The 27,171-nt window shown below is 48.7% G+C and overlaps 2 protein-coding genes across 4 annotated transcripts in view; one reads left to right on the top strand and one right to left on the bottom strand.

Moving 5' to 3' along the window:
• Positions 1 to 14,984, top strand: part of SMG7 (SMG7 nonsense mediated mRNA decay factor) — an 84,134-nt gene extending 69,150 nt beyond the window's left edge. Inside the window, exon 24 of the mRNA XM_089910112.1 lies at positions 5,770 to 14,984. Within this exon, the coding sequence (XP_089766238.1) occupies positions 5,770 to 5,808 (39 nt within the window). The 3' untranslated portion in view covers positions 5,809 to 14,984. The remainder of the gene's footprint in view (positions 1 to 5,769) is intronic.
• On the bottom strand, positions 286 to 26,094 carry NCF2 (neutrophil cytosolic factor 2). Of its 3 annotated transcripts, XM_089910211.1 has the most exons (16): positions 25,774 to 25,788; positions 25,174 to 25,251; positions 23,717 to 23,799; positions 20,214 to 20,322; positions 16,111 to 16,245; positions 15,151 to 15,258; positions 14,729 to 14,788; positions 13,246 to 13,289; positions 11,575 to 11,716; positions 11,308 to 11,376; positions 10,228 to 10,303; positions 8,453 to 8,478; positions 7,886 to 8,037; positions 7,646 to 7,757; positions 4,474 to 4,651; positions 286 to 1,975 (listed from the first exon to the last, which is right to left on the bottom strand). In XM_089910211.1, the coding sequence occupies exons 2-16, from the start codon at positions 25,207 to 25,209 to the stop codon at positions 1,863 to 1,865; spliced, it is 1,443 nt and encodes a 480-aa protein (XP_089766337.1). In that variant the 5' UTR covers positions 25,210 to 25,251; positions 25,774 to 25,788; the 3' UTR covers positions 286 to 1,862. The 3 variants fall into 3 exon arrangements, with proteins under 3 accessions (XP_089766337.1, XP_022449039.1, XP_089766342.1); XM_022593331.3 differs by lacking the exon at positions 25,174 to 25,251 and having other exon boundaries at positions 25,774 to 26,094; XM_089910216.1 differs by lacking the exons at positions 25,174 to 25,251; positions 25,774 to 25,788 and adding an exon at positions 24,945 to 25,152.
• Between the last annotated feature and the right edge of the window lie 1,077 nt (positions 26,095 to 27,171).

Raw genomic sequence — 27,171 nt, 5'->3', positions numbered from 1 at the left:
TGCCTTTACCCACTCTGTGTGTTTGAGCTCTGCATTCAGGCAGCTGCAACATTCCAGTGTTTGAACTGTCACGGATTCTTGCGCCCTTGACAAGCTCACCAGGTTCACCGTCTCGGTCCCACGTAGTGCCCACGTCCCATCTACAGCCCCATTTCTGCATGAGAATTTGGTGTTTGGAATGTTTTCTGACTCTTGGGGCGGGGTTCCTCGCCTTATCATCCTCAGTGTGGAGTAATGAGGAGGGAGAGGAGAATCTACATCAGAAACTGGTTTTGTGTAGTAAACTTTCTTTTGTGTTTATGTTTTTGTTTTTGTTTTTTGTTTTGGTCTGTCTGTGCAAGACCTGCAGCTGCTGAATTCAGCTTTGCCTTTAATTAAACCATGTTCTCTCCAACCAGATCTGTGTATAGATTGTTTCTTTTTTATCCTAAAAGAAAATCCAACTTAAAAAACAAAAACTTAAACTACTTACAAGTCATCTAGGGGAAAGCAAAGAAGGTCAAAAATCAAATATGCTTCAGGGTTATTTTTGCTTTTAGTAATGTTCCTAACCAATATGCAGGATTATGGAAACGGATGGGTAGAAAGAAACTGTCAATTCTTTTAACAGCTGAGCATTTTTATCCTTATTTGTCACCCTTAATAAAGCAACTCAGAGATAGTTTATCCTTTTGGCCCAGTAAACTCACTAAGTGTGATGAGCAGCAGCAGTAATTGGTGCTCTTTGCTTTGGTGTTGTCTTTCTTCAGGTTGTGTCTCATATTTCCAGTGGTAGCCTGCTGGGCCTTTGCATGTGCCAGAAGCCAGCACCACAGCTCACCAGTGTGTGTGTGCATGCCCAGCAGCTGCCCTTTCACCTTGATGTTGATTCAGTCTACACTTCAGTTCCTAACTGTGCTTTTCACACACACCTACACACTTGAAAAATTGTTAACAAAGCCACATGTATTCTACAAAAGGAAGTGGGGGGATTAAGGCCAGGTCTTTAGTATTTATGGAAAACTCTCACCCAAGTTAACCCTGAAAAACTGGGCCATTTGGTTAAATGATAACCAGAATAAACCGATAGCATTCTATCATGTATATTACTAGAATACTTATTATAAAATGTCACCTAGTAGGGTAGTACTAACCAGCTGGCTTCCTGAACACAGCTGCTTTTCATTTCTTATTTATTAGTGGCACACATTCATTATTGAACTCTTAAGAAATGTTCCTCCCTGAGAACACACGAAGGGATGTAGTTCTAGTATTTTAATTTTCTGTGGAATTAAAAGCTGTATTTCAGGGGTACATAACTCAGTCTAGGTTCTGTTTAAGCAACAAGACTGTTAACCCCCCAAAATGTTAATTTTGTGTGTGTGTCTGTGCGCGCGCCTTCTGAATTACCTGTAAAGTAACCTGAGGCCCCAGGAGTCTGTGATAGTAACGGTGCAGGAATGGGGGTAATTACACTTAGGTCTTGGGCCTGCACTCTGGGTATCTTGTTTTTGTAAGTTTTTTATTGAGGCATCACACACACACAGAGAGGTGTACCAATAGTGAGTATACAACTCGGTGAATTTTCACGAACTGAACATATCTGGGTAGCCAGCACTCAGAGCAAGAAACAGACATATCAGCACCCTGGAAGACCCCCTCATGCCCTTCCAGACTCTTCCAACCACCACCCCCTCGCCACCTCCAAGGTAATCGTCATCTTAAGTTCCACATCACTGTCTAATAGGTTAAATTTTAACAGGGAAAAGTAGATGAATTAATACTTCCAAACAGCGATGTCTGTACAGTGTACTGCAGAGGCGTGCTAGATGTTGCAAATGATAGTACCGCCTTTTCTTCAACTTTGCAGGTTGTGAAACATCCTAGACTCCTCTAGGAGTGCTTTCCAAGTCTGTAGTTGTACGTTCTTCAACAAAAACTTTGGGGAAAATGCCAACTTTCCCTTTGCACTCCCCCTCCAGCCATTCTTCATTCACTGATAAAAGGAAAAGTATACTTCAATTTCTAAAATGAGTATAGGAGAATTACCTCATCTGAATATTGCACACAGATCTTTTGTCAGTCCTTCACCCCCCAGTTGTGCTAACAGGGAAAAGTCTGCTTTGGAAAGTTAAATGGAGGTAAGAGCAAACATAGGACTTAGCCATTTCATTATTGGTTTCTGTCTTAGACATGATAATGGAGGAATAAAATGCAAAGGAATGAATTAGACTTTTCAAAATGTTACCAAAGAAATAAAGTGAAAGAAATTGAATAATGAATCTTTAGATATGATATATTTTTTTTAACAAAGACTTTGTTTTAGCTTTGTTGGGAATCTTTGTTTTGATTACAGGAAAGGGACATGCAATTGGTTAAATATATTAATAATGAATGTTCACTGGTGAATGATCAAAGAATTGAGAGTTGGAGCTAGTGATGGGTTCAGTCCATGTTTGTAAAATATAAGAATTTTCATAGCACCTATTTTGAGACTAATAAAGTGCAGGCACAGACTTCATAACTCAGTTGCAGATAATATCCCCGTTTTACTAAGGAAAAGGAGACCCAGAGAGATAATAGCTTGTTCAGGGTCATTCTGCCAATAAATATCAGACACCTTAGGTATGTATGACCTACTCCAAAGCCCATCTACCAGACCATAGAACCAGTTCAGAAGTTCATCTTTGGATGTAAGACATCTGTATCAGATGTTACAGCAGCACTGGTGCTTGGATCCTGTCCCCAGAAACTCTTGCTTTAATTAGTGTGGAGTGTGGTCGGGCATCAGAGTTTTTTCTAAAGTTCACTCAAGGTGATTCTAATTGCAAACTGTTGTCTTGATTCTTCCTCCTATAATGTGAGTCATGGATCAGCATTTGTTTGTCGTGGATCCTGGGAGCATACTAGAAATGCCATAATCACAGGTCCTACCCCAAACCTGAGTCGGAATCCATTTTAACAAGCTCCCCAGGTGATTCACATTTTAAATTTGAGAAACTTTTGGAATGAAACTCTCTCATAACTGTTGAATACAGTTGAACTCACCCCTCAGCCCCACACAATGTTTATGCTGAATTCTGTTTTCTCTGTAAGTGTTACAATATCAAAATATTACATGGATACTTTCTGAATTAGACCAACTTAGACTTTTATACGTATCCCAGTAAAGAGTACGCCACCTTCTCTGCATACCTACCCTGAAGGTTTTTCAGAGCATTCACTTGTCTTTTTCTTATCCCCAACCCTGAAAAAAAACCTCTGGACAATTGAGCTGATTGGTTGATACTGACACTTAAAAAATGGTGTGGGGAGTTAACTCCAACTCTTACAACTGAGTTTCCATTCTCCCTTTCAGAAGATATGCACTTCATTACTCATATTTTGAGTTAGTTGCCACAGTCTCGTACACTCACTCTTTACCCCATTAACTTTAAAATCTCCTGCTCTCGTTTCTTAACCTGTTAGATTTTCTGTTATAATAGCAGTGTTCGGTTTTCACTACTTTGCATTACTAACGCACAAGATTTCAGCCATGTGAATGAAGCTTTTGATGTGACTCTTGCTTGTTACCAGGTAGAGAAATAAGACTGTGTCAAACCATGAGTTAGAGCGGTGCTCCTCTGTATGGTCAGTAGACCAGCATCACCTAGAAGCTTGTTAAAAATGCAAATTAGGGCTTCCCTGGTGGCGCAGTGGTTGAGAGTCCGCCTGCCGATGCAGGGGACGTGGGTTCGTGCCCCGGTCCGGGAAGATCCCACATGCCGCGGAGCGGCTGGGCCCGTGAGCCATGGCCACTGAGCCTGCGCGTCCGGAGCCTGTGCTCCGCAACGGGAGAGGCCACAAAAGTGAGAGGCCCGCGTACCACAAAAAAAAAAAAAAAAAGCAAATTAGTGAGCCCCACCCCAGACCCGAATCAGAATCTCTGGAGCTGGGCCAAGGAGTTTTATTTCACAAACTGCAAAGGATGCATGAGCATACTTAAGTTTGAGAAGAACTAAATTAGAACCCTCCACTTATTTCAATGTTAAATGTGTTTGATTTGTAACATCCAGGAAAGTTGCCAGAGAGAGCAATTCTGAATAGTTGCTTCTTAAGGCAAAATTTATCCCCTTCTTCCTTCATCTTCGAAAAGTACATCAATTCAAAGAACTGTAGTTTGCAGAAGATCAGTATCATGTGGTTTGGTGCAAAGGCAAAATGATTCTAACCACCTTCCAATTCATTAGTTCTGGTATGAGAATCCATGGCTTCCAAAACAATCTTTAATAATCAAAATGTGATTTAAGTCTGCCATTTGTTGCTTCCCTGCCCAGGAGAGAGCATCAGATGAAAAGGTCAGCGCTCAGTTTTGCTCCCTCTGGCTGAAAGCTAGGCAGGATATTGAAAACATCGGCTAAAGTTTGTAGCTTATTGATGTTTTCTTCTCTCTGCTCTTGAATTTATTCCTGCTAACATGTGAATTAGTTACTCAAATCCAGGAGTAGCACTTACCCATTGATAACACCAGGATTACATCCCCTTCCAGAAACTCCAGGTCTTCTGGCTGGGTAGCCTCGTAGCTGAAGAGTGCTACCACTTGGCTCCCTTCCTTAAGCTGAGCTTCTGTTGTCTGGTTATTAGCATCAGATTTTTTGGTTTCTTCAGTTTCATCTGGAAAGCCCTGGTCACCCTGAAATAATAAAAGGCCTGTTAGTTTTCCTAACTTCCTGCAGCGAACATTGAACATCACTAAAGTCAGCATCAGTCAGCAAAATGTCAGTGTAGCACCTGGGTTATAAACTCAGAAAGGCCAGTCTGTGATCAGCACCTAGCATAGACCTGGCATGTACTTTATGAACACCGGATGGTTGGATAAATGAAACCAAAAGGTATGCAGGACTGTAGATAGTCTTAAAATCTTACTGAAACCTTACAGTAATCCTGAAAAAGGTAGAATAGGTACTATTGTTACTTCTTTTCAGATGGAGAAACAGAGGTTGAGTCACAAGTAAGTGACAGAACCTAAAGTCAGACCTGGGTTTCTAACTCCCAAATCCAACACCCTTTCCCCACTACCCACGACACTGGGCACCTTGTTATAGAAATGCAAATTTTCTGCGCCATCCCAAATCTATTAATCAGAAACTCCCTGCAGGAGTTAACAATTGTTACAGAAATTAACAATGATTTCAAACATTAAAAAAAAAAAAAAAAAACCCTTTTCAGTGAAGTAGTTCACATTCAGAGCAGAACTCCTAAGCAGAATCCTTTAAAGACAGAACTGAAGGGATTAGTCCAAAAACAGACAATTGGAAAACCTAGAGTGACCTTTCAAACTTTCAAGGGACCCCTTGGACTGGCACTTACCCTCAGGGTCCTGGGCCTTTCCTCTCAGCCAGAGGCACCAGGACGTCTCAGCTCCAATGTCTCTACTTCCTGAAGGCAATTTTCTGAACTCTTAGATAACCACAAGGTTTACTTTGTGGGGTTTACTACAGGGCCTTCCTCCAGGCCCATCCTCTTTAATTCTTCCCCTCCCATTCATTTTTTTTCTTTCCATCGAACATTTGCCTTTGAGTGAGAACCTACCAAAGAGACCCTTCCCTAACTGAGCAGAAGCCCCTGCCCAGCTGTAGGGATGCGGGTTTGGTGGAGGGACTCTGCCTTACACTGTGGGCCCAAGGCCTGCATGGTCTGGAATAGCTTTCCCACTCTGGTCATTTCCATGGCCTCAAAATCTACTTGCACGTGAAAACTAGTAACTGACCAAGGATTCACTTAGGAACTATTTAATTTTATACCCCCTAGACTGATACAACTGCAGATGCCACAGTCGACAAATGCTGAAGCAGGAAACACAGGTGAGTAGAGGGAGAACCGAAGTGTCACTGGGACCCTACTCAACAACAGCTTTGGACAGCAGAGACTGCAGACTCACGGACTCTGGTCGGGACACCCCAGCCTCCAGACTGTGGATGGGGAGCTGAGTACTCAGAGGAAGCCCACCAGCCAGCCTAGCTGAGCTCCCTGTCTTGCTCATATGCCCCTTGAATCATCAATCCAAAGCAAGGCCTCACTATTTTCTCCCTGCTCCCAGCATCATCCTGGCACAGCAGTGTACAAGGCCTTCCCTGATCTGGCCCTGTGGCCTTTGCAACCTTGTCTCCAGCCGCTGTCCCGGTTGCATCCAGTAGCACTGAGCCCCCTTTTCCCATTATGGTGATTCTTGTGGTCTTCCCTCTGTTCTCTCCATCTGTGTAACACATCCATCCTAACCTCCTCCACCTTGCTAATTTCTATGTACTTTTTTCCGGATAAGCTTCAAGACAATTTCAGCATCATTTTCTCTAGGAAGGCTACTGACTTGTCCCACTTCCCTCCAGCCTCTTTGGGTGAGATACCCTCCTGAGTGCTTATATAACACAGTAAGGCATTCGTGCATCTCCATCAGTTTACTTAACACATGCTTTGTAGTCATCTGTTTGCCCTTGTCTTCCCCCCAAGAAGGGCCTGTGTCTTAACTAGTTTTTATATCTCTAGTGCCTATCTAAGAGAGCAGTAAGAGCCCAGCAAATGTTGGTTGAAGAATTAATGTCAAAAAAAAAAAAAAAAAGAATGTCACTTGACAAATGCTGGAAACAACCCAAAAGTACACCAACAGGTGAATGAATAAGCAAATTGTGGTATCCATACAGTGGAATACCATTTAGCATTCAAAAGGAATGGACTACTAAAACACAATATATCAGTGTATACTGTATGATCCACTAATGTGAAATCACATAAAAGGCAAACAAAAAAGTATGTTGACAGAAAGCAGATGGATGGTTTCCAAGGACCATTTTGGGGGGAAAAAGTTAACATCTACAATGAAAAGAAATGGCAACTTTTCCTTGAGAGACTAAGGGACAAAGTCCAAGAGTAATAACTTGTAGCTACTACTTTTAGCCTCGAACTTTGCTCCTGACTCCCTTTATTCTTACTGGAAAGTCAGTTAACTCTTTTCAGATCTCAGGTCCTATAGATAGCCTGCCCTTTTACTGTTAGTATCGCGAGGTGTTCAAGAGTACAACAGGCAGGCTCTGTGTAATCTTGGTCAGGTTCACCTCCCTTTGCCTTGTTACCTAAATTACAAAATAGGATAACAATACCTGCCTCATAGAGTTATGGGGATTATGAGAATTATACACAGACTGCCTGGTACCTGGCACATGGGAAGTTCTCAATAGATGCTTTGCTGTTCGTAGGAGGTTTTTATCCAAGGCATCTCTTTGTGAAATAAATGCTCACTACTTTCTTTCACTCCCAAGTGTTCTAACCCGTGGAAACTTAAGGTGAAGAATGGCTGTGAGCTCAGCCTCAAGCTATGACTTCATTCCAACCTTGCTTGATAGGGGTGGGTCTAAACATTGAAACAATTAGGTGTGGCAGCAGATGGAAGGGACTAGAAGCTTTCTTTGGGCGCCTGGGCCTGCTCTTCTCTTGTGGGAAACCCTCTCTTGGCTGCAACCCAGGTGAGGATGCAATGGAACGGAGGCAGAGCTGAGGCTTGTTACCCACCGTATCCCTAACACCAAGCCTAGTGACAGGCACACAGAAGGTGCCGGGTAAACGCTGAACTGCTGTTGAGGAAGCGGCCCATTAGAAACATGGCCTTAGATGCCCTTGAGCTCATCGCACTCACCACTGTGTTCTCACACCACACAGTCAGGCAGTAGTTTTTCACTTGGGCCCAGGCATCCTTCATGCTGTCTTCTGAAAGGAGCACCAGCTCACTGCTGTCCCGAGGCCGATAGCTGGGTAGAGATAATGAAGAAGAATCAAGTCAGAGAGCATCAGTGCAGAACCATCCTCCACTGCCATCCACCAGGCCAGCAGCAGGCTCCCCAGCTGTCCCCCTAACTGCCCCCTGCGTGGAGCTCACCTCAGCTTAGTATGTTCCGGTAGGAGGTCCAGCTTCTTAGCCACCATGTCCCGGACCTGGCTGTAGGGGAGCCCGGGCTGCGTTTCCATGACCACTGTGTACTTGTAGTGCACCTTGAGTGTGTAGGACATGGGGATGCTGAGCTTGACTTCCTGTGGGGAGAGCAAGCAAAGGGAACTCATGAGTGTCTGAGGCTTCCTCTGAGAAACATGCCGGATCACAGGGAGCACCCCGTGACAGGGAGAGGCCAAGAAGTACCTGGCTTCACAGTAACACGAGAGGGCCTTCAGAGCCCTGTCCTCCAGCCCAGCTCTCACTTGGATAAGAATTCCTGCTGGGTTAGATCTGGCCCACCAGCCATGGGCCAGTAGGCAGTGTGTGCATGGAGGAGGGAGGGACTGTCGAGGGTGTCCCTGGTCCCTGTATGTGTAGTAGCATCTGGTCTACCCTTCCTTTGGGTCTCTTTCTGTAATCCAGGGAGACACACCCGTGGACATGCTTAAGCGGGCAGCCCAAGCTCTTCCTTCCTCTACCACTTAAAACAGTACAAGGAAAAGAAAAAGTTACCTTGGGCTCTTTTTTTTCATTCTGACCTAAATGAAGAAGGTAAGGAATAAAACAAAAGACAATGATGAATGAACACTCTTGGCCAGCCCCTGCCATATACAAGAGGAAACCTCTTAGAACAGGGCACCCAACTTCATATCCTTTAACCTCTGGGATGATTACTAATTGTAATAAACTGCAGGATAAATCACTGGGGTGATGTGAAGGGCGAAGCCATGAACACACAGATGAACCAAGTCTCTGATTTAGGGAGGATATAGGTAATTATCAAAGGACCATCACATTCTCACCAACCCATGGGGTTAGGGAGGGATTCCCCAAAGTCAGTTAACAGCAGTGCTGCTGGTGTAGTGGTATCATTCAAGACTCCCAAAGGTCAGTTAAAGCAGTGGGCTCCGTAGAAATGAAAATCAGAGAGTGTAAGATGAGCCAGGGGCCACTAGAAGAAATATTAGAACCACTTATTTTCATTTTGTCCTTTATTTTTGTGTATGTTTTCTAATGTGCAAAATATATTAATATAGCAGTATGTATATAATTTATATAAGAGAAGATAAAGATATTCTAAAGATATTCACCATGGTGGGGAGGGGTGCATGATCAAAAAAGATCACTGATCTAAAACCCAGCTGATCACTGGAATCACTTGGGAAGTTTTTTCTAGAAATACAGGTTCCTAAGCCTGATTCCAGTCCTAAAACACCAGAATCAAAGGCCTAGGAATCCAAATTCTTAAAATCTTCCTAGGTGAATATGTTTGCTGGACCCCTAGACAGAAAATGCCAAAAAAAAAAAAGCTATCAAGGACATTTTGGGGGGCAGTAGGAGAAATTTGAATATGAAATATACAATTTATATTATATAATTAAGATATAATATTAACATTATCTTAGATATAACAATTATATTGTGCTTATGCAGAAGAATGTCCTTGTTCTTAGGAGACAGACACTGAAGTGTAGGGTGAAGTATCATGAGTCTGTAACTTATTTTCAAGTGGCTCAGCCACGAGAAAAACATTTTATATTAGAGAGAGGAGCAGGGCAAGTATATGGTCCAAAATGTTAACAATTACTGAATTTATGTGAAAGGTATTCTGGTGTTTATTGTACTATACTTTCAACTTTTCTGTAGGCTTGATATTTTCAAAATAAAAATAGGGGCGGGGAGCATCCCAAGTGATTCTAATGACCAGGTGGGCATGACCTAGGATCTGGACATGCCACCTATTCAGTGCATCTCTGCCAAGCACTTACTCAGAATCGGCTTAATCTGTACCAGTGACAAAAAGCCCCTGACTTCCCAGGGCAGCCGTCTCCACACATCAGGAGAGTCTGCCTTTCACATTTGCCCCGTGGTTCTTTGTCCAGCCCTCAGGGCTCTGCAGAGCAGTTTCTTTTCCAGACAGAGTTCCTCAGACATTTGAAAAGAGCCACTGCATCCGCCTTTTAAGTAAACATGTGAAGCAATTACTTGAAACTTTCCTCCTGGGGTGAGGTCTCAGTACTTGACGAGCGAGCTGGGACACTCAGTGCCCCTAGAAAGCAGCTACATGTGCCCAAGCCCCACCAGTGTTCTGGAGCAGGCAGGCAGGAAGGCCATTGATTTCCTATGTTTGGGGTCGGTGAGTGGTGAGCGGTACAGGAGAGAGGGGCCTCTGGGGCCCTGCGGTCCTAAACGGAGCGGCCCGCTGGGAGGACAAGAAACCACATTTCCCTGGAAGGCTGGGAGAGCAGCTACACCCAGCCCTGGGATGTTGCTCCAGAGACACAAACCTGGTGACAACTGGGGTCTCCCAGGAGCCCTGGAACTGGGAGGACCTGGGATATCAGGCTCCTGCGAGGTTTCCTCCTGGAGGGAACAGGAAGAAAGGGTGAGAACCTTCATTCAGACACAGTTCTTAGGCAGGGGTAGGAGTTGGGGGCAGGGCAGACCCTGCAGACCCCCATGGAAAGGAGCCAGATGCAAACGACTTCCTAAAAGCTGGGGGTGGTGGTAACATTCAGGGGAGACTAAGGAAAGTGTTGGTTAAATGGGACGCAAAGTTGACCTGGTGAAAGCCAATCACGGTAGAAATGAGGATCCTAGCCCCCAGGTAAAAGGCCCTTGCTGCCTGATCACCCCGTTGAGCCACACTGGAAACCCACTGGAGGTGGGGTAGGACCCTGAGTTGTCTTAGCTCACCCTCTCACTCCACATCTTGCCCCTTCAAAGGAAACATTCCACTTCCCATTTGCATGGCAGTTAGAACTTGTGAAGTCATCTGGACATAGTGACTCTGGCCAGGGAAGGCCAAGCCCACAGAGGACAACTGGTTGCATAGTCTAGAGAGAGACAGGGTCCACTGCCATCAGAAATCTGCATGGATCTAACAAAGACCACTCCCCAGGCCTGGCAGAAGGGCAGGTCACTGAGATGGGGGCTGAGGGTGCGGTGGCAGCAGCATCAGAATCAGTGGCTGGCAAGGCCTGCTCTCATTCAGTGTTTTAAAGCAGATTTCTAAATTTGAATGGATTTCACCAGCCAACACATTGACTATTCTTCCAGGTGAAGAGGACATTCTGGGAAGACCTAACATTCATAGGCTATAGCTTTGGTCAAGTCACCCCTGACCGGGAGGAATCACAGAGCTGTGGGGGCCTGGTAGGTCCTGCCAATGTCTCTACTCAGCACATCTGGGTTTTTTCCTTCATGCCCAGGTTCCGCTCTGGGGAGCTGGTACCAATGCAAGGTGGGCTCGGGACTAGTGTGTCTTCAGCGCCTCTTCCGCGCTGCTCTTCTCTCCTCTGTGGTCTGTCAGTGGGGGGCTTGGGGGGCAAGTGGGGGGAACAGGTCAGACCTTGGCACTACAGTACCTGGGGCTTCTGCTGAGAATGGATCCGCAGTTCAGCTGGTTCAAGGTAGTTGCAGGGAACAAGCCCCTTCTGCAGTGCAGCACCACGGAGCCAGAAAGTGGGAAATAGAGATGCGCTCATCAGTGCCCACACCTCAGAACAGCCCAGAGACATGGGGAGGGGTGGGTGGACAGCTGAAAGAGGGTAGCAGGTACTGCTCCTCAAGAAGCTCTTCCATGTGCTGCCAGGATCCCGTGCCCCCAAGCCCACCCCTGGTCCTCTGAATACCTGCCCGTTGAACATGACCGTAGCCCAGTTATCACTGCTCTTCTTCAAGACAAAGACGATGTTCCCTGGCATGACCTGGAGCTCCTCTGGTGTCTCAGGCACAAACCCAAACAGCACACGGTGGGCTTCTCCTTCCAGAGCCCTGCAGGGGGAGGCAGGGGGGGAGAAGAAGAGGGGATAGACACAAGATACAAGATCCCAACCACCGTCTAGCCTGGACCGCATCCCATCCCGTGGCGCTATGGACCAGCAACTATGGCCATGGAGCCGGCTCACTCCAGGCACCTTCTAACTCCACTTCTAACTGCCCAGGTGACCCTGAGCAGGGAGGTTGCCTGCCTGAGGTCCCAAGAGGACTCGGTAGGAAACTGCACGTGAACGTGTTCCGTAACCATACGTGCAAGTGGCACAAGAGTAAAAGAAATATGACAACACTCATAACGAGGCCTTGCCATCCCTGCCCTCCCTTCCCTTCTGAGGAGGAAGTTTCCTGGGTATGCTTAGCCAGCGCCGAAGCCTGGGTAGAGCCCAATCAGAGGAGGGGCGCAAGGTGAAGGTGGGTGAGAGCCCGCTGGGTGAGGAAGATGAATTGGGGACGGGGGAAGAGCAATCACCTAGAGCCAGCATGGGGGTGGGTCAGGCACACGGCGGGGGGAGAGATGAGCCCCCCACCAGGCGGGGGGAGAGATGAGCCGGGAGGCTTGGGGGAGAGTGTAAAGAGCTTTGAGGTTGCCTAGCTGTGCCTTGTACAATGTCGTTTCCCCTTTACCGTTTCCTCAAGGCCTGCTTTGCTCTTGGGGCGTCCCATTTGTGCCACTTCGGAGCGTGTGACTGAGGCAGGCCCACGTTCCCTCCACTCACTCTGGCCTTGCTGGTTCTCCCTCCCTCCCACTCTGCTCCTGCCTTTCCCTCCAGCCCCTCCTTTTGTTTCCAAACACCAGATTCATGTATATAGGGGATACTGCCCCCACCAGCACATGGAGAGTTTAGGAATGAGCGAATCCAGCCCCCTGACTTTTATAGTTGCTTTGGTACTTTTTTCAGCTTTTGTGACACCCTTCCCTATCGGGCGCGGGAGCCAGGCTTGTTTCCTCACTTAGAGATAACGCTTAAGAAAGCTGTAGGTTATGTCATTCTTGGCTTCTCATCTTACAGAAACATGACTTCTTTTTCTTGAGTCCTTCCTCTTCCTTCAGAAAACGGGTGCCAATAGGGAGTGAAAAACGCCCACACAGGAAAGGACGTGCCGTTCCAGCTTCTGGAATCCCTCTGCTCGCCTGATTCCAGAAGCCCGGCCTCCCCTCCTCCGAGGGGGCTGCGTCCCGCAGAGAGCTCTCCACCCTGAGGTCGGCGTGCGGCCCCCCAGCGGCGACCTTCCACGGACACTGCTGCACTTCAGCAACAACCCCTCACTCTCTGGGCGCACCTTGACCTGGGGACACGGGGCCACCACACAGCTGTGGCCAGACCCCCATGTCGACCCCACCACAGCCAGGGCTCCGTCCCCTGCATCACTCCCTTCTAGCCCTGAAAGCAGGAGGAGCGGGCATGCTGGGCTAAACTGCACAGGATTTGGCCCCTGACCCCAGCTTCACCTTCTTCAGCCCTTTGTTGCCATCAGTTCAGGCTTGGAGTTTGGGTAGTCTGCATTTTGGCCTAAATCTAACTTACCTGAAGATCTCTGGGGTCTTGGGCCTGGGCGGAGGCTCAGCTGCCTATTGAACATTCAGGAGAAATGAAGAAGGGCAGGACAGTAAGTGAAGGAGGGGGAGAGAGAACAGACGGTTAACGGTAATTTAAGCCTCCTTCCAGACCAGAATATCAAAGACTGCATTTCTGGCTCAATCAGAACACTGTCTAGGGAGAGGACACTGTGCCCTGACTAAACACGGGAAAATAACACCTCCCACCAGCTCCCAGGGCCCAGGTTTCACCAGCACAGCAATTCATCTTGAGCCACACCTGGTCTCTGGAGTTCAGCTATCACAGAGTAACACGGTGTCATGAGGGTGCTTTTGCCTTTGAGCTCCATCCCCTTCCTGGAACAGTTTCCCAAAGCGCTGCTCTATAGTTATTGTCTGCTCTGTCACATGACACTCGTGGGTGTTTAAAAATGGACCCAAGGGCCACTGAGCAGGCAAGACTCTCCTTTTGAGGTGTGTTCCCTGTTCTACACTGAGTAGCACGGAGCCCAGTTATCCGGGCTTCTTCCCCTCTGGGAGTCGCCTGGCTGCCCTGAAGCCCAAGGGAATCCCGCAAGGCTTTCTTCAACTTTATGGTGAAGAAAGAGGTCAAAGAATTGTGCCTCTCTTGCTCTCCTCCTTTGCTCATCTTACCCTCCAGTGCCCCGGTGTCGGTCCCATTTTGAGCCAGCGGTCATCTCTCTGACCCCGGAGGCTGTCAGCGCTGCTCTCAGGGTGACTGGGTGTGTGTACACTGGACCGTGGTTGCCACGCTCAGAAACGCCTCCCTCTGCTAGTGTGGACCGACACTCCTGTCCATCACGGTTCTTTTGCAGCAGAGCTGGAATTTTCCTTAGCCGGCCCTACCCTCTTCCCTTCATAAGGGAGCTCTGCCTTCACATTTCTAGACCCACTGTCACCGAATCCATCTGGATCTGTGTCTCTGAGCCCAGCTTGAGCAGAAAGATGGTTCACCCTGGGCCCCCAACCTGTGTTCCCGAGGAAATCTTGTGGACGCTGGCAGACAGATGCAGCCACAAGAGCCACGGCCTCAGGCCCCGGGTCCCATGGGAGTCCCCTACCAGCCCCTGTGTCCTCTGTCTGAGAAGAGGCATTGTGAAAAAGCCTTCCCTAGCTGTGTTTCAATTTCCTGAGAGAACGGTCAAGACTTCGGGAGAGACGATACACACCAGAGCTCTCTTAGAACTTAGAGAAGTGAAGCCTGGCATTTGGGGAGAAGCAGGAGTGTTGGTTCCTGAGGACTTGAGATTAAGCCTAAAACTGCCTCATTCTCCCACCAGTCATGGGACCCGTGACAGAGAATGGTCATGCAGACACCCTCAGCGGCACTGAGAGCTCAGCTGAAGGAGCCCTTAAAATGAGGCAGCTCAGCACAAATATTCTCCCCAGTTGGCTGTTTCACAGAGAGCTCTGGAGACCTCAATCCGTGGAGAAGGACAGGACCGCCTCACCTGTGGCTGCAGAGGGGCAAACCCCGAGAAACTGTCTTGATCCACCACAGATGCCACAACCTGAAATTGAGAAAGGAAGGTGTGAGGGCTCGGTCAGCACTGCTTCCCCATCCTTCTGTGGTTTTCCCCAAGATTCCCTCCTTTCTCACACCCTGGATCTGTTCTCGCGGGTACTTGGTTCCAGAAGTGGAGGGCAAACGGGAGAGGCCACAGCAGTGAGAGGCCCGCGTACCGCAAAAAAAAAAAAAGAACAGAAGTGGAGGGCAGCTAAGGATGGGCTTGCTGACCCTCTGGGTTAGAAGTTGCTGCTCTCCCAGGGCAGAGCCACAAGGCAGGTGCCCTTTTCCCAAGAGTCCCTCTCCCCTTGCTCCACAGGGCCCATGCCGGAGGGATCTCAGGGGACGCTGAGTGACCTCACTTACCGTGGCCTTGCCTAGGTAATCCTTCTTGACCAGTTGAGCCACTTGCCTTTCATTTGGCTGAAACAGCCTGCCCACAGGGATCACCACTGGCTCATACAGCTTCTGTTTCTAAAACACAGAGAACATGGTCTTTTATTACCTGTGAAATGGGGCTAAGGATGCTTGTCCTGCGTCCCTCAATGAATGGATGCATGGATCCGTTGAGATAACCTCACAAGAGCACTTTTTCTCAACGTGCAGGGCCGGACTTGTTATTATTTCAGGATGTCTAAGGTAGGACCATTTGGGTTCACAATCGCCTTATACCGAGAGGCCATGAGGACATCTATGGGTGTTGCTTGCCCAGCACGCTCTTTTCCTAGGGGAGCTGCCCCTTTCGCACTCTGTGTGGCTCAGGCAGGGTGGTCACTCACGGCCCGGGAGGCACCACAACCACAAAGGTGGCCCTTGACCCAAGCAAGGCCCACGACAGTGCTCTCTTGGGACTGGTGTCTGCAGACATGGATAGGCATGTACAGACTGACTTGAGCCCCCTTGTTCCTGGTGTTTAAAAATCTTATTTAAAACCAGCTGCATCCCCAGCTGTGCTCAAACTATGGATACTTTTCACCATTCGTTCATATAATCAACGCATTTTTGTTGAGAGCTGTTGTGCACCTGGCACAGAGCCAGGTTACGAGGACCCAGGGGTGAGCAAGCGGGCACAGCCTCTGCCCTTGTGTGCTGGCCCCAGCCCCCAGCCTCTCCCTCTCCCCGGCTGCCACCAGGCACCCCTCAGAGGGGCATAAGGAGGGCTCTGCTGTCCCATACCACATGGAAACATGCCCCAAGATCAGTGTTACCCAGAGTTCAGAGGAGGTAAAAGCACCACGATTACGACTTCCCGATCCGCACGTGCACTAAAACAAACACAAAAACCCAAGCAAGTCCTCCTGCCACCTGCTTCCCCAGCGCACTCACCCAAACACTTTCCATGGCTTTGTCGATTTTGGAATGTCTCGGCTCAGACTTCATGCTCACAGCCAATGCTAAGTGTTCCTCAGCCTTTTTCCATTCCTCCTTCTTGGCGTACATGAAAGCAATATTATATAACACCTAGAAAAGCACAGGCCGCAACATAAAGCTTGAGGCTGCTCGGAATCTAGAGTCCATGCAGGGGAGAGCTTGCACGTGTGTTCCCAGAATGTTGCCTGGTGACGTTTCTCCCTTTCCCAGCTCTCCTGGGAATATCCAAAAATACAATCAATCTTGCTCCGGAGTTATATCTAGCACAAGGACGGCGTATAGAAAACATCATGTAATGCACAAATCCAACCTCGTGTGCGTTCCTTCAACAGCCAGGTGGGTCAGCAGGGGACTGGAATTATTGTGTGGTTTTGGCATTGAGAACAGTGATGTGCTCAAGGCCCCTTGAAGAGTTGGGAATAAAATACAGGCCTGGGGCCTCCCAGACCAGCTTCTGCCACTGAGCCAGGGCTCAAAGACTGGACAGGTGTGGGATGGAGAGAGAGAGAGGGTTCCAGATGCACCATTCGGCGTCAGCACCAAGAGAACCCTGTGCAGAACACAGGAGTAATAAGACTGTGATTTAGTCATACGGGCAGGAGGAAACTCTATGGGCAAAAGTCCACTGGAGGTGGAAAGAGGCTCGATACAAACCCAGGGCAGCACTATACCTGGGGTGGGAGAAAATCAAGATGGCAGCTAACAAGTAGGGTTTACTTTACTTCTTTTTAACGACAGTGCAGCAAGTTCTTAGGGCTCCTTGCAGCATGTATGGAGCAGGACTAAACAGCCAGGAGATGCTGCAAGCTTTTCACAGGTGAAAGTGATGGGAGTCACAGCCTGATGCCCCGGGGTGGGGTGTGGGCAGTTCTCTAAGGCCTCAGAGAGGAGGTAGAGCTGGTCAACTGAGGCCCGGCTGGAGAAGGGGATTGTTGGCCTTCCAAGCTGTAACATGTGGAGGCAGTGCAGTGGAGGTACCCCAGGGCTGTTTGCTAGTATGTGGCCTCGGCTTCCTTATAAAGTGGTGATAGTAATGTTTCCTGCCTCCAGATTTTTGTCAGAAATAAATAATTCGCATAAAGCACTGAGTTCAATTGCTTGGCACACACTAGGGGCTGAATTCATTACTCTCATTAACTATTATCTGGGGAACTATCTCGGGACTTGCCAGGAGGCTGAGCAAAGAGGTCTCGCCTGCCTTCTCGGGGAGAGCCCACGTGGTTTGGGGGAAGATCACAGGGCCGAGTCTGCAGACTGATGCCATCTGGGGCTTCTTTGTGTTTGCGGTCAGAAGGCTAAATCGACGAAGAACTTGGGGCTCCTGGAAATCAGTGCTGTCTGTCCTTGTCATTGTCTTTACCATCATCACCACCATCATCAACGATACCGTTTACTGACCGCCTCTTTGGGCCAGGCACTTTATCTGCATTCTCTCTAACCCCACAACCACCATACAAGGTGGGGGCCTCACTTCCGTGCTTCCAGAGTCCTTCCCCAGCACTTCTCTTGCCCTAACCTTATCACCTCGCATTACACGTGACCATGAGCTTCTGCAGCTGGCACTGTCTTGTGGACCCCTGGACCTCCATTGCCTGACACCAGCAGGCATTATAAAGGTATGCAAAAACGAGTGAATTTATTAGCAAATGTGTATGAGGTAAGTGCTCAGCCTTTCTTTACAGATTATGAGGAACCTGAGGCTAATAAATGACACGTGACTTCCCTAGGTTTATACAACTAGTAAGTGTTGGGCAGGGATCTGATCCCTGTCTCTCAGATCCCAAGATGGCTCCCGTGACTCTCACCCTCCCACATCCAAGGGAGCTGACAGGTGTAGCCAATAGAATATTATGGGAATGAGGGGGGTGTGACATTTGAAGCTAAGTTATAAAAGACACTGAGGCTCCATATTACTTTCTCTTGGTTCATTACTTCCTCGGGGGGAAGCCCATGTCATCACAGGACTCAGGCCGCCTTATGGAGAAGTCCATGTGGCAAAGAACTGAGGCCTCCTGACAACCAGTGACACTAACTTGCCAGGCACCTTAGAAGTAGGTCCTCCGGCCCCTGCCAAGCTTTCAGATGACAGCAGCCCTGCCAACATCCTGACTGCAACCTCATGAGAGCCACTGAGCCAGCACCACCCAGCCAAGCTTGGGTTCCTGACCCCAGAAACTGTGAGAGAATAAACAGTACTGTTTTAAGCCACTCAGCTGTAGAGCAATTTGGTAATCAACAGCAGATAATTAATACACGTCTCTATACCAGCCTGCCACCCACACTGTGATTTGGTCCAGGGCCTCATCCAGTTAAAAAGGACAGTTTATCAAGGCAAGTATGGATGGAGGCATGGTTGGTTTTTCCATAGAGTTAGTGGCTGGTGCCGAACGATGGACACAGGGACCAAGCCCAGACACAGAGATCTAGGCTCCCTTCCTGGGCTATTCCTGAGCAGCAATGAGCTGTTGCCCTCTGCATACATGCTTGGCCAGCCCAGCCCAACCCTGACCACGTGTGCAGGAAGAGAGGAGAGCTCGAAGTCATTTAAAACTTCCTGTTTGGTTCTCAGCCACCTGCTCTTAAGACCTTTTCTAGCAACAGGTTTTTATAACTCCATGACTGGAAAAGCCCCAGCCTCTTTTCAAAAAGGATGGTGTGATTTCTCAGAACCCTGGTGGGAAGGAAGCGGTGGCTTTATAAGTAGGGAAGTGACTGGAGTGTCCCATGTGGTATACGGGACCCTGAAAAGTCCAGCCTCGCTTACAGAGAAGCCCATACAGCCAGTATTTCCTGCCCCCTAGTCATTTCACCTCCAATTAGAGGGGGAACGTTCCTCCCATGGAATTCTGCTTTGATAGTACCATTCTAGGATTCTTTCTCTAGCGGTTCTGTGTAAGTGATTCTCAATCAGGGGTAATTGGCAATATCTAGAGACATTTTAGGTTGTCACACTGCGGGTGGGGTGCTATAGGCATCTAGTGGGTAGAGGACAGGGATGCTGGTCAACACCCTACAATGCACAGGCCAGTCCCCACAATAAAGAATGAGCTGGTCCAACGTATGAAAAGGACCACAGTTGAGAGACGGTACTCTAGAAGCCGGCCAAATGCCAGCCAATTCCCACCGAAAAGCCTCATTTCCCTAGTGTGGGAGAACTGAAGTAAGTTGCTATCCTGTCATGGGGCTGTGGGGAGACGTGTATCCCCAGGGGCCCAGGCAGCTGTGGACTCTATTATTAGCCTTGAGTGACCCTGGGGACACTTGGCTTCTCCTGTCTGAGAAACTAAAACAAGGGGACATTTTTTCACCAATTCTTCTAAATAAAGATCTATGATATTTGCATGAATTTTAGTTTTAAAGCTACTGGTATATATTTGGGGTTTAGAACGGGAGTGCAGAGGGTGGGTTGGAAAAAGTACATGAACCTATGAAGTCACAGCCAGACATGCCTCTCCGTCTTGGTCATACAGAATATAAGTTATCCTTCTATGGAGACCTTTCCTAACTGTGTGCTCTGAGCTGTTCTATTGACCAGGAGGGGACAGCTTGGTGCTAAATTGTCCTCACTCTCTCTTTGGGTATATACCAAGTACATGAGGTCAGACCATGCATGGCAAAGAGCGTGAACTTGGGAACTGCACAGGGTTAAGGCAGGCTCTGTATGGCAAGTGAACCCGTGATTTTGGATTTGTCGGTATGATGCTGAGAAAATTGTCTGTTCACCTGAATTATACAAATTATTGTGACAACTTTCACAGGCCAACATACTCGTGTGCAGCCAAGCCTCCCTTCAGAGAACCCAGCAAACTCATTTCTACATGGTTCTTTGAGCCTCACATTATTCAAATCCATGCACTCAGGTAACTGAGGACTCCATGAGGAGCCCGAAGCAATTATTCTGAGTCTTTTCTTAAGGGAAAAATCTGAGTCCTAAGGCAGGGGAGGCGAAATGCCTTTTCCTGGCTCCCAGATGTGTCAACAGATCGACGTGCATCTCAGCTGTCAGCTGCCCCTCAGCCAGCAGCCACCCCTGCCCAGGCTGGGCCCTTCCTTCTCACCTCACAGGCAAACAGCTTGAACGGTAGCCCCAGGATCTTGTAGTCGATCAGCTGGTTCCCTCGAAGCTGAGTCAAGGCCTCCTTAAGGTCTTTAAGGGCGGAATCATATCTGCAGGAAAGAAACCAGTTGAAGGTACGGAGGCATAAAGAATAAAATGTGTGTCTGCTGCTCTTTGCGCATCCGTCTCACTAGGACAAGAAGCCTGTCTAACCTCTCTTGACCTTCTCTAGTTTTTCACCAATCCTGAGCCCCAGCATCCCACAGAACCCAGTGTGAACGGCACCCCCTGGGGTTGTGCATGCCAGCAACCCTGCCAGCCTCCCAGTTTCAGGCAGCCACAGGTATTTTGGTCTCTGTTGACTGCACACACCTCCCACCTTTCTGACAAGCAGCCTGTCACTTCCCAAGAGAGCCTCAGTCTCCCCTGGGAGCTTTAAGTAGAGCAGCACCTGCTGGCCTCCACGTCCCCACGGGGCTGATCAGAGCATGGCTTGTGCCTTGCTTCCCACCAGGAGGCCAGGCCAGGCCAGGCCAGCCTGACGCAGCTCCAAGGGGCCCCTCCTCACAGCCACTGGCATCACCCTCCTGCCCAGAGCCTTCTCTTTCTCTTCTCTTTCTCTCCTGAGTCCAGCTTAGCTACTGGTTTTGTGGCCTTTGTAGTCTCCTGTCCCCTCCCTCCTCCTCCACACGCTTTGGGAAAAAGAAAACAGAAAGCATCACTTAAGCCAGACAGCATTTCTATCACTTCTGGCACTGCCCTTCTGCTTTGTTGGGTTGGCGTTGTGCTGACTGGCTCAAGGTGAATCAGGGCGGCTGTCATTGGATTCGTGGTGGAGAATAGGGCCGACCATATCAACAGTGCCCATGGGCGGGACTTCCCTGGTGGTCCAGTGGTTAAGACTCCGGGCTCCCAATGCAGGGGGCACGGGTTCGATCCCTGGTTAGGATCCCACATGCCACACAGTGCGGCCAAAAAAACACCCCCAAACAAACAAAAAAACCCCAAAACCACTTAAAAAAATAGTGCCCATGGGGGCGTGGGCAGGACCTGGACCAGACCTGCTTGGCCTGCCCCTGACCTCCACAGATGCCCTGGTGGGAGGGAGCCATTGCCAGACAGCAGTGGGTAGAAGCAGCAAAAATCAAGCTTTCCCCATCCCCACGCCAGCCCCTGTCCTGGCAGGAACAAATGTGGCTGTCTGGTGGCTCCCAGCAAGCAACTGAACCAAAAGTCCCCCGGCCACTGTCGAACCCAGAGCTGCCACGTGTGGCTTCTCTTGAAGGCAAGCCTGGGATCTGGACACAGGCTGGCGGGGACCCTTGAGAGGTGGTGTGGGGTAATGAAGGCACCCTAGGAGGCACCCTAGGACAGGGGCCGAGAGACTGCGGCCAGCCCAGCCGCTAACTGGGAGACCCTGGCAAATTGCTTCCCTGGCCTCAGCTTCCATGTTGATATAGGAAGTGCACTGTTTACAAGGAGTGTATTATGCTCAAGGGGCATAGTGCATGAGAAGCTGGCCACCTCTGAGGCTCCTGGGGCTAACCTCTGAGGTCACACCCACCTAGACTGGAGTCCTGTCTCTGCCACTTACTATCTAGTGACAAAGGGCAAGTTACTTAACTTCTCTGTTTCCTCATCTTTAGAAGTAGAGAATAGTAATAGCACAAAGCATTCAGGTGCTTAGGACGGTGCCTGGCACACACAGTAATTTACTATTTTTATTTATATATATATGTAATGTAATCTACATATTAATATATATAATAATTTACTATTATTATTAATACTTATAGGTCCAGCTCTAAAACTGGCCATTAAGTTCATATATTAACCTTTCCTTACATGCTTACTGAACACCGTATACTGTATTAACTATTATCAGGAGATAAAAATACACAGTTGTAGAAGCTGGAACACTGATCTCAGGGAAGCCTGGAGCGGGCCAGGAGGGCAGGCTGGCCAAAAGGTCCCAGGGTAGCGGCAAGGTGGGGGGAGGGAAGCTGGACATTCTGTCATCATTTGGTTGGAAGGAAGTCCCACAGCTGCAGGGGCTGCAGGAGACCTGCGTTTGAAACAGAAGGATGGTTTCCTCTAACACATCCTTGTTAATAAAGCTGATTGTAAAACCTGTTAAAAGCACGCAGGTCAGGGCTTCCCTGGCGGCGCAGTGGTTGAGAGTCCGCCTGCCGATGCAGGGGACGCAGGTTCGTGCCCTGGTCCGGGAGGATCCCACGTGCCGCGGAGCGGCTGGGCCCGTGAGCCATGGCCGCTGAGCCTGCGTGTCCGGAGCCTGTGCTCCGCAACGGGAGAGGCCACAACAGTGAGAGGCCCGCGTACCGCTAAAAAAAAAAAAAAAAAGCAGGCAGGTCATTCCTTAAGAAGAAAGAAGCATTTCAAGGCATTCCCTTGAAGCGGGGCGAGGTAAGCATCTCTGTTCTTTCCGACTCACTGAGCCAAGAAGCAGGCAGGTGGAAAGGCAGGTGTCCTGTTTCACGTTCCACTGCCTGGTTGTGAGAGCACGGAAGGTCCTCTCGGAGGGCACGCGTGAGGTTCTGTCACCACTAACCTGCGGGTGTTCCTGCCTCTCTGGCGAGCAGGCTCAGCAGCTGAGTTTCAGCTGTGAAATAACAATGCCTGTGTCTCCCTGGGGTTGAATGAGCCCAACAAAATCCTCCTCATAATTCTGCCCATCAGGATGGTTAAAGATCTGGGCCCAGGAGGAGGGAGAAAGAAAGAACTGACATTATTCAAAAGGCTTGCTTTGTGTTTAAAACGGGGTGGGACTCCCCCTGTTAGATGACTGTTTTTGCGGTATGCGGGCCTCTCAGTGCTGCGGCCTCTCCCGTTGCGGAGCACAGGCTCCGGACACGCAGGCTCAGCGGCCATGGCTCACGGGCCCAGCCGCCCCGCGGCATGTGGGATCTTCCTAGACCGGGTCACGAACCCGTGTCCCCTGCATCGGCAGGCGGACTCTCAACCACTGTGCCACCAGGGAAGCCCTTAATATATTCTTGTACATATAATGTTGCTTATACTCTCACTTTGGTGGCTGAATTATATCTCATTGAATGGATTAAACCGGGTGTTTGAAAACACATTCTGCAGGAACGAAGGAAGGTTTTGATGTGGTTTCATGACAATCGTCATTGTGTGACAGCTCAATACCTCATAGTAGTAGACCCCCACGGATGCTCCCTTGATGGACAAGGTATCACCACCTGGGCTATGACCCATCAGGAACACTGGTGGGGTGCCACACCTAGCCTGTGGTGGTTATATAGGCTCATTGTGGGCCATAACTGGGCAGCAGGCCTGCTTTCCCTCCCCGGAGAGGGCTTCTGCCTCTTGCTGACTGATTGCATAACTTCCCAGAGAAGGTCCAGTCATGCTTCCCAACAGAGGCTGGGGAGATACTGCTCAAACACCAGGTCTGGCATCACCAAGACCCCCTCGGGGTTTCTCTGTGCACTTCTCCAGCTTGTGCAACACTGGACCACTTACTTCTCCATCTGGTAGTAGAGCATCCCTCGTTGGAAGTAGGCCACTGCCAAGTGCTTGTCTCGGTTAATGCTTTTGGTGAAGGCCTGTGGGGAGAACAGCCAGGCAGTGAGGAGGTGTAAGATGAGCCAGAGGGTGAACCAGGAAATGTCACAAGAATGGTTCGTGTCTTGAAGGTGACCGGAGGCTGAGGGGTCAGAATGCCCTGTGTTGTCACTTCCTAGTGGCATAGCATGAGGCAGTTTACCTAATCTCCTTGAACCTTAGTTTTCTCCTCCGTAAAATGGGGATATTCATATCTGCCTTTCAAGATTACTGACAGGATTAAAATAATAAAAGTAATCAAATTTGAAAATAACCTAATTAAAATGTTACATACAGTGTAATATTTATTTTATAAATGTATTACAGAAATATTATGCAATTAAGGTAATTATCAGTATGTGTGTTCTTATGGCCATTTTGTTCACTGTTTTGAAATATTATACAATTTAAATAATAACAAATAAGAATGCATAGAAAATGCCAGGAGTGAGGACTCAAATATGAAACCAAAGAAAGAATGAGATGCCCGAGCAGAAGGAAGCAAAGAGAAACCTAGAGCAGGGAGACGAAGGGTGGACGGCGGAGTGGGCGGGCCGAGAGGTGAGCTGGGCCGCACAGCCTCGCCCAGGAGCCCCGAGAGGCCGGAGGCAACAGCCCCTGCTGGCAGAGCTGCACCCAGACCAGCTGCCGAGCTTTGCCAACCTCTTCTCCTGACGGTGCATCTGCGGTGCCGTTTGCTCAGCCCCTGGGCAGGCTCCGGAGAGGAGGTGGAGGCCCTCTCCCTCCAGCCAGATGCAGGGCCCCCCTGCACTCCTGTCTGCCCTCTCTGGAGCCGGAGGCAGGCTTGGCAGTCTCTGCAGGTGTTCCAAGCGGCCTCTCTCTCCCTCTTTGTCAGGGTGAGAATGGCTGTGGTAGCAATTAGCCCTTTCAAGGGGCCAGGAGTCCACACCACCTTGCAAAGACTTGCAGTAAAAGGTAAAAATAAGGACTAACATTTACACAGTGGTGTGAAGTTACACAGCACTTTACTAGTTGGTGCCTCCTATATGGGAATAGAATCTAAAACAGAGTGGATATACGTATATGAATAACGGATTCACTTTGCTGTACAGCAGACGCTAACCCAACATTGTAAATCCACTATACCCCAATAAAAATTAATTTAAAATAATAGTTGGTGCCTCACTCAATCTTCATGATGTTTAACCTCTCCAGAAGCTGAGAGCCAGAAGTCTACTTGACTTCCTGAAGACCAAAGGTCCAGAGAGAGGCAGAGCTGGGGTTTGATCCTAGATTTTCTGCTTCCAAACGCCATACCGTTTCCAGCTTACCATGCCCAATCTGAAAAAGTGATTGTTGAGAATGCTCAGCCCCATACTAGGGAAGATGAGAGAAAAAATAGCTGAGAAAGTTACCATGACATCCCACAACTTGTCCTCGGCAGACATCATTAATCAATCACCGTCTGCTTTCCTTCCACCGGCCTCAGAATCCTTAAAAGAATGCACCACATAATTGATCAGAATTGTCACTTGAGATGAAACCGATTTTTCTTAAGCACCTTCTCTTGATCTCTTGGGCAGGCAAAGCTCACACACAGGAACATCTCGGAAAGCCAAAATCAGTGCTTTAAAATCAGGTGTGAAGCAGTGAGATGGAAACTCTGTGGCTAGCAGCTGATAGAAAAAAACATAAAGTAGGGAGGCTTTCAAAAAGGTGTTAAAGAAAGTTTCCAGAATGATTTGAATGTAATAGATGGAGAATAAAGGAGAGCATAACCCACAGCTAAGGGTTCCCAGCCGGCTGCTTGTTAGAACCACCTGGGGAGCTTTTCAAAACTGTGGCCGCGCAGGCTCCTCCCCAGGCCAATTGAATCGGGATCTCTGGGGGTGGGTTGGGCCTGGGCAGCTTTTGTGCTTCCGAAGCTCCTGAGAGGTTTCTAAAGAGAAGCCGAGCTGAGAACCGCTAATGACAAAGGCCCGGGGGAGGCCACGGGCACAGGCATCTCCACTCACCTTCTCCGCCTCGGGCATGCTTCCCAGGATCGTGTGCAAGCAGCCGATGTTGAAGCAAATCCTGGAGTGTGGGTCCTGGACAGCGGTGAAGGCGTCCAGGGCTCCCTTCCAGTCCTTCTTGTCGGCTGCTTGCACCCCTTCATTCCAGAGGCTGATGGTCTCGGCCAGGGACATGGTCAGGTGCAAACCGGGAGGCAGTGAGCTGGTGTCTCCCCTGGCAGGGCTGCCCTGGCCCTCACTTTCCCGGCCTGGAGCTCAGAATGGGGCACAGCCTCCCTTAAGACACCGTAGTGTTGCAAAGGCGGCAGGAAATGTCCCCACCTTTCGGCAACTGACGCATAAGCCTACCGCGAAAGAAAAGGAAAGAGAAGGAGAGAGAGGGCAAGCGGGGCGGAGGGTGGAGGAGAGAGGAAGTGCATCAGAGACTGCCCGTGATGCAGCAGTTCCCCAAAATGTTTCTGCTCTGTCCCCCGGCCCTTCCCCTCTGTCTTCCTTCCCCATCTGTGGGCGGCAGCTTCTGGCCAGCTCCCTGTCAAATGAGGGTGTTGGATGACAAAATAGCTCTTTTCTCACACCCTCATAGACCGTCTTGATATATTTGGTTTTTTTTATCTTGAGCTAAAATTGGCAATCAAATTTCTGAGCAGGACGGTCTTGGGTGTCTATCTGGGACTGAGATACTTTTGTGAACACTTAGGAAGCTCAGAGGGAACCAGTCTCCTGCAAATGGCAAAATTAGGAGCCAGATATGACTGTGAATTGTGACTTCTCCCATCCTTCTGTGAAAACTGAAGAGACAAGGGGTCTCATTGGTGACTAATGTGTTTACTAAGTCCCCCCAAACACAGATTTATGATTCTTTCCCTTGCTGCCCTGGAAAAGTAAAAGTCAGTAAAATAATTGGGAGTAGAGGGTATAACCAGTTTGATTTACTAAAATTCTGACTTCTTGTTAATTGCTCTCCACCAGAGTAACATTAAGGTAAAATGCAATTTTGAGGGTCAAATACTTAGGTGCCAACTCTTGTTCTGTAGTTACTGAAAGCACCTGCCAGTTATCATCAAACTTCCCCTATGAGCCTGAAAATAAAACTTAAAAGTGTCTATTCTATAAAGCTTGTAGGATCGAAGATGGGAGAATTGAGAAGACGTGCATGCACCTTTGCACAGACCACACCCTGTGTCTGGAAGGCCTTCCCACCTCACTTCTTTGGCAAACTCCTACTCATCCCTTAAGGCCGAATTAAATATCACCACCTGTCTGAAATCTAGTTCCACACTCCAGGTAGTAGAGAGAATTTCTCACTCCTTTGTACCACCTCTTCCCAAACAATTATATTTGTTGCCATTTCTCTTTTCGTCTGCCCAAACTCCTAGACTCCTTGAGAGCTGGGCCCAT

This window comes from Delphinapterus leucas, chromosome 1 (assembly GCF_059928025.1).
Source record: "Delphinapterus leucas isolate spDelLeu-1000000601 "Yukka" chromosome 1, BTC_Dleu_Yukka2, whole genome shotgun sequence".
Classification (NCBI taxonomy): domain Eukaryota; kingdom Metazoa; phylum Chordata; class Mammalia; order Artiodactyla; family Monodontidae; genus Delphinapterus; species Delphinapterus leucas.
The sequence above is the reverse complement of the archived record's forward strand: the minus strand, read 5'-3'. Positions and strand labels throughout refer to the sequence as shown.

Bases quoted from the DNA above. Each gene is read 5' to 3' on its own strand.
- NCF2 (XM_022593331.3), bottom strand. From the start codon at position 25,947: ATGTCCCTGGCCGAGACCATCAGCCTCTGGAATGAAGGGGTGCAAGCA. The intron at 15,259-16,110 runs GTGAGTGCGCTG...TCTGTGTTTTAG, and splicing joins AAGCCATGGAAAGTGTTTGG to AAACAGAAGCTGTATGAGCC. The intron at 14,789-15,150 runs GTAAGTGAGGTC...TCTCAATTTCAG, and splicing joins ATTACCTAGGCAAGGCCACG to GTTGTGGCATCTGTGGTGGA.